The 15894-nt window shown below is 38.6% G+C and overlaps 4 protein-coding genes and 1 pseudogene across 5 annotated transcripts; 4 read left to right on the top strand and 1 right to left on the bottom strand.

The window, feature by feature from the left end:
- Positions 624-3095, top strand: LOC104767065 (cyclin-B2-1-like). Its single transcript, XM_010491089.2, has 10 exons — positions 624-837; positions 927-1062; positions 1156-1218; positions 1314-1452; positions 1541-1669; positions 1752-1841; positions 1939-2160; positions 2245-2343; positions 2441-2619; positions 2746-3095. The coding sequence occupies exons 1-10, from the start codon at positions 774-776 to the stop codon at positions 2885-2887; spliced, it is 1263 nt and encodes a 420-aa protein (XP_010489391.1). The 5' UTR covers positions 624-773; the 3' UTR covers positions 2888-3095.
- LOC104767067 lies at positions 3244-4805 on the top strand (annotated as a pseudogene).
- LOC104767066 (serine acetyltransferase 2-like) lies at positions 4771-8284 on the bottom strand. Of its 2 annotated transcripts, none has more exons than XM_019241047.1 (10): positions 7920-8284; positions 7361-7558; positions 7217-7276; positions 7041-7136; positions 6910-6934; positions 5742-5836; positions 5483-5649; positions 5319-5392; positions 5189-5248; positions 4771-5090 (listed from the first exon to the last, which is right to left on the bottom strand). In XM_019241047.1, exons 1-9 carry the CDS (start codon positions 8046-8048, stop codon positions 5226-5228), a joined length of 867 nt encoding a protein of 288 aa, XP_019096592.1. In that variant the 5' UTR covers positions 8049-8284; the 3' UTR covers positions 4771-5090; positions 5189-5225. The 2 variants fall into 2 exon arrangements, with proteins under 2 accessions (XP_019096592.1, XP_019096591.1); XM_019241046.1 differs by lacking the exon at positions 6910-6934 and adding an exon at positions 5974-5998 and having other exon boundaries at positions 7920-8283.
- Positions 8763-11107, top strand: LOC104767068 (probable acyl-activating enzyme 2). Its single transcript, XM_010491091.2, has 2 exons — positions 8763-9361; positions 9445-11107. The coding sequence occupies exons 1-2, from the start codon at positions 9035-9037 to the stop codon at positions 10912-10914; spliced, it is 1797 nt and encodes a 598-aa protein (XP_010489393.1). The 5' UTR covers positions 8763-9034; the 3' UTR covers positions 10915-11107.
- On the top strand, positions 11159-11696 carry LOC109130928 (RPM1-interacting protein 4-like). The gene has a single exon (XM_019241055.1). The coding sequence runs from the start codon at positions 11352-11354 to the stop codon at positions 11559-11561; it is 210 nt and encodes a 69-aa protein (XP_019096600.1). The 5' UTR covers positions 11159-11351; the 3' UTR covers positions 11562-11696.

Genomic DNA, 15894 nt, shown 5'->3' on the forward strand with positions numbered 1-15894 from the left:
ACATTTTTTAAACTCTAAATATCGTGAAATTAATGTAAGCTATGATCCAAAATTCCAAATAACTCTCACAGACACAGGCCAGCAAAATTCCAAATACTACTTTATTAAAATATTCACCTACAAAAAATAATTTTCAAATGGGAAATACAAGAGAGTAACTCTCTCACGGGCCAGCATATAATTCTCAGTACGGAATCTGGTCTGGTCTCCCTAACGAATTCTTCACTGAACAGAGGACTGAGAGAGCATGATTAGCTCTGTAAATGTGATTTAATTAATATAAGCTAAGATTATTGATTATTGATTATTAATTATATTCGTGAGAATATTAATTAATAAGCTAAGTTTTTAATTAAAAAGTTGGTTAGGGGAGCGCATATGGAGCGTACGATTTCGTCTTAAAAAAAAGTCGAAGCCACTTAAAAAAAAAAAAGAATAATGAAAATTTTGAAATAACAAAGAGAAGAAACGAAGCCACATGCCTTGAACCAAAGTTACCGTTGTCTTATACAAACTTAGAAGTAAATCGTTTCTTTCCCCTAATCATCCAACGGTTATATTCTCATTGTAGCCGTCCCTTTTTAAAAAAAAATTAAACACTTTTTCTAATATCTTTTTTTTTTTTGTTTTTATCTTTCTTCTTTTGCTTATTTCATCCCCTTGTTCAGATTCGACTGTATCAGACTTTCAGATTCTCTTCGTTTTCTTAATGCTCTTCTCCTTCTTGTTCTCTCTTTGTGGGTTTCTCTTGGAATAATCAAAATTTTAAAAAAATGGTTAATTCATGTGAGAACAAAGTCTCTGTTGTTGAATCCACTACAACTACGATTCTTCAAGGTAAGTCCTTGTATGAGAATTTCGAGGTCTTATATACCAATGGAGAATTCTGACAGAATGTGTTGTGTTCTTTCTTTTGTTCTGTTTAGATGAAACGAGAAGTAGAAAAATCGGACAAGAGATGATGAAGAGAGAGAAGAGAAGAGTGTTGGGTGTGATTAACCATAATAATCTTGTTGGTGGTGCAAGTGTTGTTAACAAGAGAGGAAGCTTATTATTATCTAAGTACGTTTTAACTTAAATCTCTCTAATCTCACAAGTTTGTCTCTCTTTTCAATTTGGTTGTGCTTATATGGGGTTTTGATTGATTTGAATCAGTAAGCAACAAGAAGAAGGAATTCAAAAGAAGAAGTTTAATTCTCTGCGTCCACCAGTTACAAGGTATATAAAGCTTCAATCTTTTTCAATTTGTGTTTTTTTTTTTTTGTCTTGATTTGAAATTGATAGAAAGATCTAAGATTGTTTTGAATCTGCAGATCTGGAGTTGAAGAGGAGGCTAAGAAGAGGCTGAAGCCAACAGTTCCAAGTTCAAATGATTTTGGTGAGTCTATATATGTTGATGAAGAGGAAGAGGAAGCTACATTGGACCAACCGATGCCTGAAGCTGATCTAATGGTAAAACAAGAACATTCACAATGCTGAATTTGTAGCTTTACTTCAATCCATAAATCAATGATTTTTATTGAAACTTTGATTTGGATAGGAGGAAATTGAGATGGAGGATGTAACAGTGGAAGAACCGGTTCTGGATATTGATGTCTTAGATGCCAAGAACTCACTTGCAGCTGTTGAATACGTTCAAGATCTATACGCATTCTACCGAGCAATGGAGGTAAAAGTATTGTATCTGTGTTTTGAAGCAAGAAGTGGTTTGAGAGCTTGTTTAAGACAGTTCTTTGATTTTGAAATTGCAGAGCTTTAGCTGTGTTCCAGTAGATTATATGATGCACCAAATCGATTTAAACGACAAGATGAGAGCAATACTAATAGACTGGTTAATAGAGGTAATATTATCCACAACATTTTACAGTTCTCTCTCTCTGCATTGTACTGTGTAGTTTGGTAGAGGCTAAAGAAGATCATCTTTGGTAAACTTTTCAGGTACATGACAAGTTTGATCTGATGAACGAGACACTGTTTCTCACAGTGAATCTGATAGATAGATTCTTATCCAAGCAAGCTGTTATGAGAAAGAAGCTTCAGCTTGTAGGTTTAGTGGCTTTGCTCTTAGCTTGCAAGTACGAAGAGGTTTCTGTTCCTGTTGTCCAAGATTTAGTACTCATTTCTGACAAAGCTTATACGAGGGAAGACGTTCTTGAGATGGTAAAGACTAGGGTGGTTTTTTACATACAAGCTTCATTTATGTTGAGACGTTCTCTGATTGAATGATTCTGTTTCTCTTTACAGGAGAAAGCAATGTTGAGTACTTTGCAATTCAATATTTCATTGCCGACACAGTACCCTTTCTTGAAGAGATTTCTTATGGCAGCTCAAGCAGACAAGAAGGTAAGTTAAAAAAAACAATTGGCTCATCATGAATCAGTTTTAACTAGAAGTCTGAATTTAGAAAAGGAACTAACCGTGAAACTGAAAAACAAAACAGTGTGAGGTCTTGGCATCCTTCTTGATTGAGCTTGCCCTTGTAGATTACGAGATGCTTCGGTTTCAACCATCATTACTAGCTGCCACATCTGTGTACACTGCTCAATGTACACTTGATGGTTTCAGGCAATGGAACAGTACATGTGAATTCTACTGTCATTACTCTGAGGATCAACTCATGTAAGTCTCTCTCTCTCCCAAGTAGTAACTAATTTTTTACAAATATCATGATCCTCTTTAATCCATAATCACAAAAGGGTATTGAGAAAAGCCTGATCTTTTAAATTGTAATCGTGGATTTCGCAGGGAATGTTCACGGAAGCTGGTGAGTCTTCATCAGAAGGCGGCGACTGGAAACTTGACAGGAGTATATAGGAAGTACAACACATCCAAATTTGGGTACATAGCAAAATGTGAAGCTGCACACTTTCTAGTACTGTCCTCCTAGTCTCATTCTCATCATCATTTTTTCAAAGCCAAAAAGGCCAATTAAGTAGTTTTGTACAGCTTGTTGACATAGTTCCTCATTCACTCTGTAGCACAAATAACAAAAAAGATAAAATAAGCCAAGTTCAATTTTCTTTACTTCTGTTGTAACAATCTCTTCACTTCACTTCTCAGCATCACACTCTATAATGAATGATATCATTCTTATACATGAAATTTTTTCTCAACTTGTGTTTGTCTATCACTGTTTGTCTTGTAGGTAAATACAAAAGTACATTTCAAAATCAAAATAGTAGATCAAATTATGTGTATTAATTGTATTTTTGTATGTGAGCTACTTACAAAAACAGTGTCGTTTTCGTTGTTTGAGATCTCTCTCTCCCACCAACTCTCTCTTCACACTTCATCATCATCATCAGATCATCATCATCAGATATAAAGAAAAAACCAAAACTTTTTGAAGATTCTTCAAGATCAACGACGATAATGGCGGCGTCGACGAACTCGTTCCTCATCGGAAACAATACACAGATCCCATCCTTGAAACCCAAATCAAATTCCCAATCTTTTTATCCACTTCACCAAACCAAACACCATCAACCTCACCACCACCACCAGAAGAAGAACCGATTCCGTTTCTATCCGATGCGCCACCGTAGGATCCGAGCAACGGGTCTTCAATTTCGCCGCCGGTCCAGCCGCATTACCTGAAAACGTCCTCCTCAAAGCTCAATCAGATCTCTATAACTGGCGTGGATCTGGTATGAGTGTCATGGAGATGAGCCACCGTGGTAAAGAGTTTCTCTCGATCATCCAAAAAGCCGAATCTGATCTCCGTCAGCTTCTCGAGATTCCATCGGAATATTCCGTTTTGTTCTTACAAGGCGGCCCCACAACTCAGTTCGCTGCTTTGCCTCTCAATCTCTGTAAACCCGATGACTCCGTTGATTACATTGTTACTGGATCTTGGGGAGATAAAGCTTTCAAGGAAGCTCAAAAGTATTGTAACCCTAAAGTGATTTGGTCTGGTAAATCTGAGAAATACACCAAAGTCCTATCTTTTGATGGGTTGGAGCAGAGTACGCACGCCAAGTATTTGCATATATGCGCCAATGAGACGATTCATGGAGTTGAGTTTAAATATTACCCTCTTGTTAAAAACCTTGATGGTGTCCTTATTGCTGATATGTCTTCCAATTTCTGTTCCAAGCCTGTGGATGTATCCAAGTTTGGTGTGATTTACGCTGGTGCTCAGAAGAACGTTGGTCCTTCTGGTGTTACTATTGTGATTATTAGAAAGGATTTGATTGGGAATGCTAGAGATATCACTCCGGTGATGCTTGATTACAAGATTCATGATGAGAACAGCTCCTTGTACAATACGCCTCCGTGTTTTGGGATTTATATGTGTGGTCTTGTGTTTGATGATTTGTTGGAGCAAGGTGGTTTGAAAGAAGTGGAGAAGAAGAACCAGAGGAAAGCTGAGTTGTTGTACAATGCCATTGATGAGAGCAGAGGGTTTTTCAGGTGTCCTGTTGAGAAGTCTGTGAGGTCTTTGATGAATGTGCCTTTCACGTTGGAGAAATCGGAATTGGAAGGTGAGTTTATTAAAGAAGCTGCGAAGGAGAAGATGGTGCAGCTCAAGGGACATAGATCAGTGGGAGGTATGAGAGCTTCTATTTACAATGCAATGCCTTTGGCTGGTGTCGAAAAGCTTGTTGCTTTCATGAAAGATTTTCAGGCTAGGCATGCTTGATTCTTTTTTTTTTTTGCTTTCTGCTGGTCATCTTGTTGTTGTGTATTAAGCTTTGATGCTTATGGTTTTGAGTTTTTTCCGTACTTTTGCCTGTACTTGAATTCTAATTGTACGTGGAATTTTTCCAGTAATAATAATCTGAGATGCTAGGTTTCAATTTCAAGCAAGAATCATTTACACTTTTATGTTTGTCTGAGACTCTGAGTTGAGACTGAAGACAATGAACAGATGAAAACTTCAAAGTGGTCAAAATCTTGTGTTAAACAACTTATTGAGAAAATGCTGAGATTAGCTTATGATGATAAGCAAATGCAAACAAGGATCATCTTATGATGATAAGCAAATGCATGCAAGGATCAGCTTATGATGATAAGCAAGTGCATGCAAGGATCTCATGCTGTGCAGATAGTGTGTCCTTTCTTTGTTTCTCCTGCTGAGACTGATGGTCCTGTTTTCAAGAAGCGAGTAAATAAGTGATTCAGGTTTTCAAAATCCCAACTTAAACTGTAATTTTAGATTCTTTATATAAGTGAGCGTGTAAGTTACCGTTAGAATGTGCCCCTTTGTAACCATCAGCTACATGTCAAAAGAACTCTTTGGTAGCATCTGCATATTCATTCAAGAATAATCACTAATACATCCACAGCCAGAAGAACAAAAATATCTGCAAACTCACCGTGTTTTGTTGTAAGAGACGGGTCTTGCCCATCCATGACCCTGATCAGTTTTGCAGGATTTCCAGCCACCACACTTCAAAAATACAAAGAGGGTGTCCATTGTTACCAAAAACAAAGAGTGCCAAGTCATGAAGATTTGTCAGATGCATTTTCTCTTTTATACCAATGTGAAGGAACATCCTTTAACACAAGTGAACCTGCAGCTACCATTGCTCCAGGACCTATGCTTATGTTCCCAAGTATAGTCACACAAGCTCCAAGCAATGCACCTTCACCTATTTTTGGGTGACGATCGCCGGTTTCCTTGCCAGTTCCTCCTAAAGTCACACCCTGTGACAGTGAAAACTCAAGTAGCCTTGGTTGGAGAAGATCATGATCTCGGTATTAAATTTCCAGGCAATGGTTGGAGAAGAGATGCTTACATGTAAGATTGAGACACAATTTCCAATTACAGCAGTCTCACCAATAACCACTCCAGTTCCATGATCCAACAATATTCCCTCCCCAATTCTTGCCGCTATGCAAAAGAGTAATAAACCAATATGTATAACCAGCAATCAAATCACTGATAAACCTGATCAACTAATACACCAGAGAGGGGAATATGAGAATGTTCAAAACAGATAAGAGCGAGATATGAAGCTCAAACTCTACCTGGATGAATGTCGATTCCAAAAACCTGAGAGAAAAAACCACAGCATATATCAGACATTGAGATGAAAGATACACCTCAAGCGAGACTCTAAATAATGCAGTAACAAAAAGACAATGATTGCCAAAACTACCTCACTTATCCGGCTTTGCAATGCAAGAGCTAATAGTTTCCTCCCTTCATTCCACAATTTATGTGCAACTCTATATGCTTGCAACGCATGATACCCCTGTAGAACATAACCACCTCAGCAGTCACTTCTTCCGAGTGAGAAATGTTCTGTCTGTAAAATTCAATCAAAGATTTTACCTTCAGATGTAAAATGGCAGAACTATACGACAAACAAGCAGGATCTCTGTCTTTAAATGCCTGCAAATCATTTAAGCACATGAGGAAACAGCCTCAAACAAACAAAGATCATGTCTTTCACATGTACTAGATAAGTGCTTTTACCTGAATATCATGGCGAATAGAACTCTGAATACCTTTGTCATGCATCATAACACCATAAAATATATCCAAGAGTTGAGTTGCCAGCAATGTTGGGTTTTGGAGACGGTTGGCTAAAACAAACCCTAAAGCTTGCTCCAAACAGTCATGAGCCAAGATGCCAGCATACAAGAAGCTACTCAAAATAGGCTCTTTCTCTGCCTATAACCACAACAAGATTCAGCAATGTAAGATACCAAACTATATAAAGCATAGAACACTAACACTGTAGTCAAACTTTCTTGCTTTCAATCAAACAACCTTCAAAGTGAAAACCTTTAAAGTGTATCCATGTGTGATGATGATCAATGGGAGGGGAATNGAGTAATAAACCAATATGTATAACCAGCAATCAAATCACTGATAAACCTGATCAACTAATACACCAGAGAGGGGAATATGAGAATGTTCAAAACAGATAAGAGCGAGATATGAAGCTCAAACTCTACCTGGATGAATGTCGATTCCAAAAACCTGAGAGAAAAAACCACAGCATATATCAGACATTGAGATGAAAGATACACCTCAAGCGAGACTCTAAATAATGCAGTAACAAAAAGACAATGATTGCCAAAACTACCTCACTTATCCGGCTTTGCAATGCAAGAGCTAATAGTTTCCTCCCTTCATTCCACAATTTATGTGCAACTCTATATGCTTGCAACGCATGATACCCCTGTAGAACATAACCACCTCAGCAGTCACTTCTTCCGAGTGAGAAATGTTCTGTCTGTAAAATTCAATCAAAGATTTTACCTTCAGATGTAAAATGGCAGAACTATACGACAAACAAGCAGGATCTCTGTCTTTAAATGCCTGCAAATCATTTAAGCACATGAGAAAACAGCCTCAAACAAACAAAGATCATGTCTTTCACATGTACTAGATAAGTGCTTTTACCTGAATATCATGGCGAATAGAACTCTGAATACCTTTGTCATGCATCATAACACCATAAAATATATCCAAGAGTTGAGTTGCCAGCAATGTTGGGTTTTGGAGACGGTTGGCTAAAACAAACCCTAAAGCTTGCTCCAAACAGTCATGAGCCAAGATGCCAGCATACAAGAAGCTACTCAAAATAGGCTCTTTCTCTGCCTATAACCACAACAAGATTCAGCAATGTAAGATACCAAACTATATAAAGCATAGAACACTAACACTGTAGTCAAACTTTCTTGCTTTCAATCAAACAACCTTCAAAGTGAAAACCTTTAAAGTGTATCCATGTGTGATGATGATCAATGGGAGGGGAATGAACATTCAAGTCCTATGTTTGGTCGGATTAAATATCAAAGCTTGCAACGAGAGAAACAAGATTGACTAATTCCTAACCCTAATGGTCGGATACAGGGTTACTACTATAAACAACTGTGGATTAACATGGAGACACAAAACCATAACTTATTTTGTTCTAGATAAGACTACGAATCGATGAAGCAGAGAAAATGTTAGAAACCTCAAGCTTAGCTTCTTCTCTGATAGCATCCCAGATAGGATCAGAACCAGAATCAAGCAAATCCGAGTCAAACTCTGACTTATGCATTCCCTTAGCGTAAACCTCGAAAGGAAGCTCATCGCCGTTCATATCTCCTGAGATAGTTTACAATACAATTCCCGGAAGAAGATGGAAGAATCACAAAACTCTATTGATTGGTTGGCGAGAGAAAAGAGAAGGAGAAAGTGTTAAAAAAAAAGGAGGCTACTTTAATGGATATGATGCGAAACTGACAAAACCCTTTATCATCTTTTTAACTTTTTGATTCTCTATTGATGGTCGTTGTTGTTTGTTTGGTTTCTCGTTGTAAACAAGTCTTGTCTTGTGTTGTTGTGTCCAGTGTCCACCGCTTTGAAAGGGTTCGTTCTACGATGATATCATATCATTGTTGTAATTATGTTTATTTTTATTTTCCTTTGGCCTTATCTGGTCGCGACCGTGATTGTGTCCAAGTTCGTAATGTGATTAGGGTCTCTCTTATTCTAATCAACAAGGCTCGGATAGATTTGTTAAATACTATTATAGTTGAATCTTAATCGCCTTCCTCGGTGGAGAGAATATAAAAGTTGTACTACAAGGTAGAGAGACCCACAAACAAATGATGCCAACTAGTCGTATGTTTATGTCGCCGGATAAAGGTCATATAAACTATTTGTATCTTATTCCATGTTTTCTTAACAAACTTGTACTTCATTCCCAAAACTACACTTATTATTTTAAATCAGCAAGTATAATTGATTTCAAGAGTTTATGATTCAAGACTAATAATTTGTAGAATCATCCTTGAAAGCCTAATATAATATGGTCATTCCCATCAACACTAGCACCAAAATCATTCACCACGTTGGGTACCATCGAAGCCCTCAAACATAACGCATATCCCAGTTAATCTAGGACGACGACGCCCGTTAATCACGAGGCATGGTTATCCCAATAGAGCTTATTTGTAATCAATTTAGACCAATCGTTTTGACAGAGACAGACCATTTGAGTTCCCGGAGAATCAAAACCTGTCTTGATCACAGTTCCAAAGACCAAAACTTTCAATCCAACAAAGGCAACTAGAGTTTAAAACCATGAGATTCTTGTTAACCAAAAGGGCACTCAGAAGCTTTACCCCACGTTTCCAGAGACTTTGGTTAACCCATACTTCCTTTTCCTCAACCTCAGACTCCGGCGATTCCGAGCCGGGATCATGGAGAACAATGGAGGGTCTACTCCGATCACCCGCCAATTTCTCTCCTTTATCCCCAATCACGTTCTTGGAACGATCCGCCAAGGTTTACAGAGACAGAACCTCTCTTGTATTTGGTTCGGACATGCACACTTGGTTCCAGACTTATCAACGTTGTCTCCGTCTTGCCTCTGCTCTTACCCACCTCGGAACCTCTCCTGGCGATGTGGTTAGTCTCTAAAATTGTTCAATTTCTGCTCCGATTAGGTTTCCGATGTAGTTTTAGTGATAAAAGAGGATACTTTTTATTAGGTTGCAGCTTTGGCTCCGAATGTTCCAGCTATGCATGAGCTTCATTTCGCTGTTCCAATGGCTGGTTTGGTTCTATGTCCGCTTAATACTCGACTTGATCCTTCCACATTGGCCGTTTTGCTAGCTCACTCTGAGGCGAAGATCCTCTTTGTTGATCAACAGTTACTTGAGCTTGCTCATGGAGCTCTTGATCTTCTTGTCAAATCAGACAGAACAAGAAAAAGTCCAAAGCTTGTGTTGATCTCTCACTCTAATGATGATCGTGATGGTGATGATGATGAGAGTGATTGTTCATCAAAGTACTCTTTTGATTACGAATATGAAACTCTGGTCAAATCCGGAAACAGCGGATTTGAGGTGAACAAACCGAGAAGCGAATGGGATCCCATTAGTATAAACTACACTTCAGGGACGACTTCGAGACCTAAAGGCGTAGTGTATAGCCACAGAGGAGCTTATCTCAATTCTCTTGCGACAGTCTTTCTTCACGAGATGTCTGTTTCTCCGGTGTATCTATGGACAGTGCCGATGTTTCATTGTAACGGATGGTGCCTGATTTGGGGAGTAGCAGCGCAAGGCGGTACTAATATCTGTCTTAGAAAAGTCTCTCCTAAGTTGATCTTTAAGAACATTGCTATGCATAAAGTGACTCACATGGGAGGAGCCCCTACGGTTCTGAACATGATTGTGAACTCTCCTGTGACCGAACATAAACCGCTTCCTCACAAGGTTGAGATCATGACAGGTGGGTCACCGCCTCAACCGCAGATCCTGGCAAAGATGGAAGAGTTAGGTTTCAATGTGTCTCATCTTTATGGTTTGACAGAGACATATGGTCCAGGGACGCACTGCGTGTGGAAACCTGAATGGGATTCTCTTTCGTTGGAAGAGAGAAGTAAGTTAAAGGCTAGACAAGGAGTGCAGCATTTGGGTCTAGAAGGGCTCGAAGTGAAAGATCCGGTGACAATGAAGTCTGTGCCTGATAACGGTTTAACCATGGGTGAGGTTATGTTCAGAGGAAACACCGTGATGAGTGGATATTTTAAAGACTTAGAGACAACAAGAAAAGCTTTTGAGGGAGATTGGTTCCACAGTGGTGATCTCGCTGTGAAGCACCCGGACGGGTACATAGAGATAAAAGATCGGTTAAAAGATGTGATCATCTCAGGAGGAGAAAACATAAGCTCGGTGGAGGTGGAAAGAGTTTTGTGTAGCCATCAAGCGGTTCTTGAAGCAGCTGTTGTGGCACGTCCGGATAATCACTGGGGACAGACTCCTTGCGGGTTTGTAAAGCTGAAAGATGGGTTTGATGGTATCAAACCCGAGGAGATTATTGGTTTCTGTAGAGACCATTTACCTCATTACATGGCTCCAAAGACTATTGTTTTCGGGGACATACCTAAAACCTCTACGGGGAAAGTACCAAAGTATCTTCTGAGAAAGAGAGCCGAGGAAATGGGCAGCTTGTGATTGCCATGTAAGAAACAAAAAAAAAAACTTGGTATGTAGTTAATGTTTGTGTATATATAAGGAAACAAAAGATGTGAGAATTGTAAACCACCGCGTGAAAAGGAAGAAACAGATCAGCCATGGATATGATTTGGCTATAATTAGATTTCTTACGCGGAAAGGCAAACGATTTTGTACCTCAGAAAAGATTACAAGACATTAATAAAGAAAGAAGAAGCTTAATAGAATATTCCGCCGTGTCTGAAACGGGTCCAATTCGTAGGAAGGTTTCAAACACAATCTTACTTATCTGTCTTTTCTTTAAAAAAATCTCTCCATTATAAATCTGCATTGGACGACCCTTTAAACAAAATCATCAACTCATCCAAACAAAAGAAGAAAAGATTTTGTTTTTTTTTCTTTCTAAGAAGATTGTTTGTAATTTTCATGATAGAAGAATGGCATCAAACGAAGCTGGAAGGCCATTGCCGAAATTTGGAGAATGGGATGTGAATGATCCGGCGACGGCTGATGGATTCACGGTGATATTTAGCAAAGCCGGTGAAGATAAAAAGACAGGACGGAGTTCGACGAAGACGAATTCACAGAGGAAACAAGATAATGATAAACCAACGGTCAAGAAATGGCTCTGTTTCACTTTTGCTTGATTTGTTTGGTTTTTGTTTGTAAGAGAACTTAGCTTTGAGCCTTATTGAGAGCCCTTTGACAACTTTTGTGTTAGAACTTTTGTCATTTTGTTTCGTAGTAATCTAATAAACAAATGATAAGGTTTTGTTTCCTAATGATAGATTTTCACTTGGTAATACAGAATCAACAAAATGACAAAACTCATAAAAAAGTATCTTTGATTTTGAGGTGAACACCAAGTTCTTGATCTTGAACATCTTTCTTGTTCAAATTCAGACAAATTGTGTTCTTCTTTCTTCCTTACAAAACATTTCTTTAATCTCTCTTGCTTTTCGTTTTTTCCTGTAAACTATAACTACGGAAAAATGCTTTAATGGCAAAATCAGAGAAAAAAAATCCACATTTAGCCTCTAACTATTGTTTGCACCTAGGGTTTTCGCTCACATACTTGTACAAAAAGCAAAGGAAATTACATGTTGGGGGAGAGAGGCTATCATCGCACACACTAAATTAGTAAAGCCCAATATGCCTAATAGGCCGAATTTATTTCTACGGTTTCTTTGATTCGCTAACATAAGCAACTTGAGTGCGAGACTGCGAGTGCGAGCGCGAGCGCCTACCATGCGCTTTTTCCTCTGTCTCAATTTTGAACCCTAGAATCGCAATTCGCAAAAACATCTGCAAGAACCCTAAAGCTAAAAACTTTTGCGGTCAAATCAAAATGGATAAAGATCCGTCGTCATTTCACTCTATTCCGCATCTGCATAATCCAACTGCTCCTGCCTTTGTGATAACATGTAACGCATGCCATCTTGATATTGAAAGTGGTCAAGGCTGGCGCTGTAAAGTTTGCCCAGTCTATGATGTGTGCAATGCTTGTTTCAATAAAGAGGCCGGTTGTGTTAATCATCCTCACATGTTAACATATCATCCATCATTAGCTAATCAAAATGCTCTAAATAAACAAGTTAGGCAATTGTGGGTCTTGGAGGTATATTGTAATATTCAGTTTGTTGTTATTGTTGTTGTTGTTTATGGTAGATTCTTATGTTAAAAAAGATGCCTGATGTTGCACTGAAACGGGTACGGGAACTAGAAATGGGTACGGAATCGAGGACGGAAAACGGCAAAGTAAAAATTTATAGATACGAGTACGGTTTGGGCACCTTCAATAAACACATAAGAGAAGATACCTATACCTTTAGTAAGAGGTGATTAGTAAAGCTAATGGGATAAGGAGAGAGGGGGGAAAGAGTCTAGAAAGTAGAAAAACACAAAGAAATGAAACTATGCCTATGATAAAAGTGTTTTGAATGAAATGACATGGATGCAAATATCAAAAATTTGATGTTATCTTCCGCTAAAACATCTAAGACGTCCCCATAGAGTTTCCATAGAGTTTCCGTTCCCAGCATGGGCTACCAAATAGAAGTACCCGTGCATCATATCATGCCTCTTCTTCTCTTGCTTTTAGGCTTCTCCTGATTTTAAAAAATGGATGGGACTAGATTAGTCATATGGCTCCCTCCACAGTGTCTCTGAAAAGCTAAAGTTTTCATTTATCTAAAATATGCAGCTCAGGAAAGGCTAGAGGTTCTGGTGCATACGTAGCAATGATGTACTCCACATTGCCAATATCCCAATTGCGGCAAAGTGAAGGATCTATTTCGACATGGTCTCCAATGCAAACTACGTGCCTCAGGAGGTTGTTTTCTATGCAAGAATATGTGGTATTTCTTGCAACTCCATGCTCGGGCCTGCAAGGACTCCTCCAATTGTTATGTACCTTGATGCAGGTAAATTCTTTAACTTCTGATGTGTCCCTGTCTTTTTCGACAAGTAAAAACGTAGGATGGAATGTCTGTCTTTTTCTTTCATGGAGTCATGGTTTTTCTTTTACTTATGCCACATTCGAAAATCACAATCTCAACACACAATTTTGGATATTATAACCCAGGCATATATAACATATGACATAGTTATATATTGTATTGATCATTGTATATCTCTCTTTGTATTGATTTGTATTGATCATTGTACATCTCTCATTTCAGGGACCTAAAGGAACATATTGAGAAGGTTGCAACAGCAACCGCCGGATCCACGACGCAGAGCTACTGTCATGGAGATAATGATGAAAGATCCGCCGTCGTCTCGCTCTATTCCGCATCTGCATAATCCAACTGCTCCTGCCTTTGTGATAACATGTAACGCATGCCACCTCGATATTGAAAGTGGTCAAGGTTGGCGCTGTGAAGTTTGTCCAGTCTATGATGTGTGCAATTCTTGTTTCAATAAAGAGGCCGGTTGTGCTAATCATCCTCACATGTTAACAAAATATTCATCACTAGCTGATCAAAACGCTCTGAATAAAGGAGTTAGGCAATTGCGGGACTTGGAGGTATATTGTAATATTCAGTTTCTTGGTGTTGTTGTTGTTGTTGGTAGATTCTTATGTTAAAAAAGATGCCTCTTCTTCTCTTGCTTTTAGGCTTCTCCTGATTTAAGAAATGGATGGGATTAGATTAGTCATATGGCTCCCTCCACAATGTCTCTGAAAAGCTAAAGTTTTCATTTATCTAAAATATGCAGCTCAGGAAAAGGCTAGAGGTTTTGGTGCATACGTCGCAGTGCCGTTCTCCACGTTGCCAATATCCCAATTGCAGAAAAGTGAAGGATCTATTTCGACATGGTCTCCGTTGCAAAGTACGTGCCTCAGGAGGTTGTTTTCTATGCAAGAATATGTGGTATTTCTTGCAACTCCATGCTCGGGCCTGCAAGGACTCCCATTGTTACGTACCTGGATGCAGGTAAACTCTTTAACTTCTGATGTGTCCCTGTCTTCTGCCCACATTCGAGAATCTCGCAATCTCAACATACAATTTTGGATATTAGAACCCGGGCATATATAACATATGACATAGTTATATATTGTATTGATCATTGTATATCTCTCTTTGTATTGATTTGTATTGATCATTTTGTACATCTCTCATTTCAGGGACCTAAAAGAACATATTGAGAAGGTTGCAACAGCGACCGCATACACGGCGCAGAGCTGCTGTCATGGAGATGATGAGACAGAGAGCTGCAGAGAAGTCGCTGGAACCTCTGGTTGATTAATTCGTATTTACTAAATCTATATAGGATCTAAACAGAAGTGGAAATGTAATCTTCTTCCCCAGGTTAAAAGTTGAAATAAGCTGGTGTTTCTGAATAACACATGTGCTAGTGAAGGCGCACGTAAGACACGAAACAAACCCTATACCAGTTTGCAGTGTCGGCCCGACATTCACAAGTACCCTACGCAAAAATATTAAAATGTGCCCTTTTCACATATTACAAAAAAACGTTTACAAATTCCAAAAACAGTCGAATAACCATAAAGGAGTTAAACAATACACTCTCAATCACGAAATTTGGCTCTACGTATACTTTTTTTTTGCAAAATCATTCATCAATGTCACATAATCAAGCTTTTCAACCATAGACGTCTCAATTGATAGCAAAGCCAACCCATTCAATCTCTCTTGTGACATGGTAGACCGCAAATAGTTTTTTATCAACTTCAACTTTGAGAAACTTCTTTCCGCTGTGGCAACTGATACTGGAATGGTCAACAATATGCGATAAGCAATTTCTGTGTTTGGATAGCAGCCTTGCATTCTCTTCAAAAAATCAAGCACTTCAATAGGTTTCTGAACTTCCTTTGGTATTACTTCTCGTAGAACCTGTAGTTCAAGAAGCAGTTCCTCACCAACTATGTCAGAAACCATATCATTCCTTAGAGCAGCCTCTAGGTTCACACATGATGTCTTCAAAGTATCATCATTTGACAATTTCAGTTTCTTTAAGTCAAATAGAAATCCAAAAGTTTTTCATACCTTTGGAATTGTTCAAACCTTGACTCAAGAGAAACTAGAGCTTGATCAATAAGTATGTTGAAGTAGTCAATTCTGAATCTCTCCTCTGGCGTTAATATTACGTTTTCACTAACTACTTCTCTGTCCTCACCATAGTCCTTCTTTTTTCTAATGATACGCTTTTTGTTCACGGGAAATGTAGCTTCAATCTCCATTTCTGCTGCAATTTGTGTAGCTTTAGACTTTGCTTCCTCAAAACCTGTCTCTATGTATTTCTTAAAATATGACTCAAGTCCATTCAATTGGTGAATCGCCGCATCAATATCCATATTTTCTGACTGCAAGCTCTTGCTTACTTTATTAACAACAGAGAGAAGGTCATACCAAATAACCATACCAAATAAGAACTCGAAACCTCCAATTCCATGTGTTTCACTTAGTGCAAGAGATTCAGCATCACTTCGTGTTCCCGGATCATCAGTACTTTCAG

The sequence above is a fragment of the Camelina sativa genome, chromosome 19 (genome assembly GCF_000633955.1).
Source record: "Camelina sativa cultivar DH55 chromosome 19, Cs, whole genome shotgun sequence".
NCBI classification, from domain to species: Eukaryota; Viridiplantae; Streptophyta; class Magnoliopsida; order Brassicales; family Brassicaceae; genus Camelina; species Camelina sativa.

Excerpts from the sequence above, each read along its gene's own strand:
- LOC104767065 (XM_010491089.2), top strand. The coding sequence starts at position 774 with ATGGTTAATTCATGTGAGAACAAAGTCTCTGTTGTTGAATCCACTACA. Across the intron at positions 1,670-1,751 it reads CATTCTACCGAGCAATGGAG|AGCTTTAGCTGTGTTCCAGT; the intron begins GTAAAAGTATTG and ends TTGAAATTGCAG. Across the intron at positions 2,620-2,745 it reads TACTCTGAGGATCAACTCAT|GGAATGTTCACGGAAGCTGG; the intron begins GTAAGTCTCTCT and ends TGGATTTCGCAG.
- LOC104767066 (XM_019241047.1), bottom strand. The coding sequence starts at position 8,048 with ATGAACGGCGATGAGCTTCCTTTCGAGGTTTACGCTAAGGGAATGCAT. Across the intron at positions 7,559-7,919 it reads GAGAAGAAGCTAAGCTTGAG|GCAGAGAAAGAGCCTATTTT; the intron begins GTTTCTAACATT and ends TTGTGGTTATAG. Across the intron at positions 5,650-5,741 it reads ATTGTGTCTCAATCTTACAT|GGTGTGACTTTAGGAGGAAC; the intron begins GTAAGCATCTCT and ends TCACTGTCACAG.
- LOC104767068 (XM_010491091.2), top strand. The coding sequence starts at position 9,035 with ATGAGATTCTTGTTAACCAAAAGGGCACTCAGAAGCTTTACCCCACGT. Across the intron at positions 9,362-9,444 it reads GAACCTCTCCTGGCGATGTG|GTTGCAGCTTTGGCTCCGAA; the intron begins GTTAGTCTCTAA and ends ACTTTTTATTAG.
- LOC109130928 (XM_019241055.1), top strand. The coding sequence starts at position 11,352 with ATGGCATCAAACGAAGCTGGAAGGCCATTGCCGAAATTTGGAGAATGG.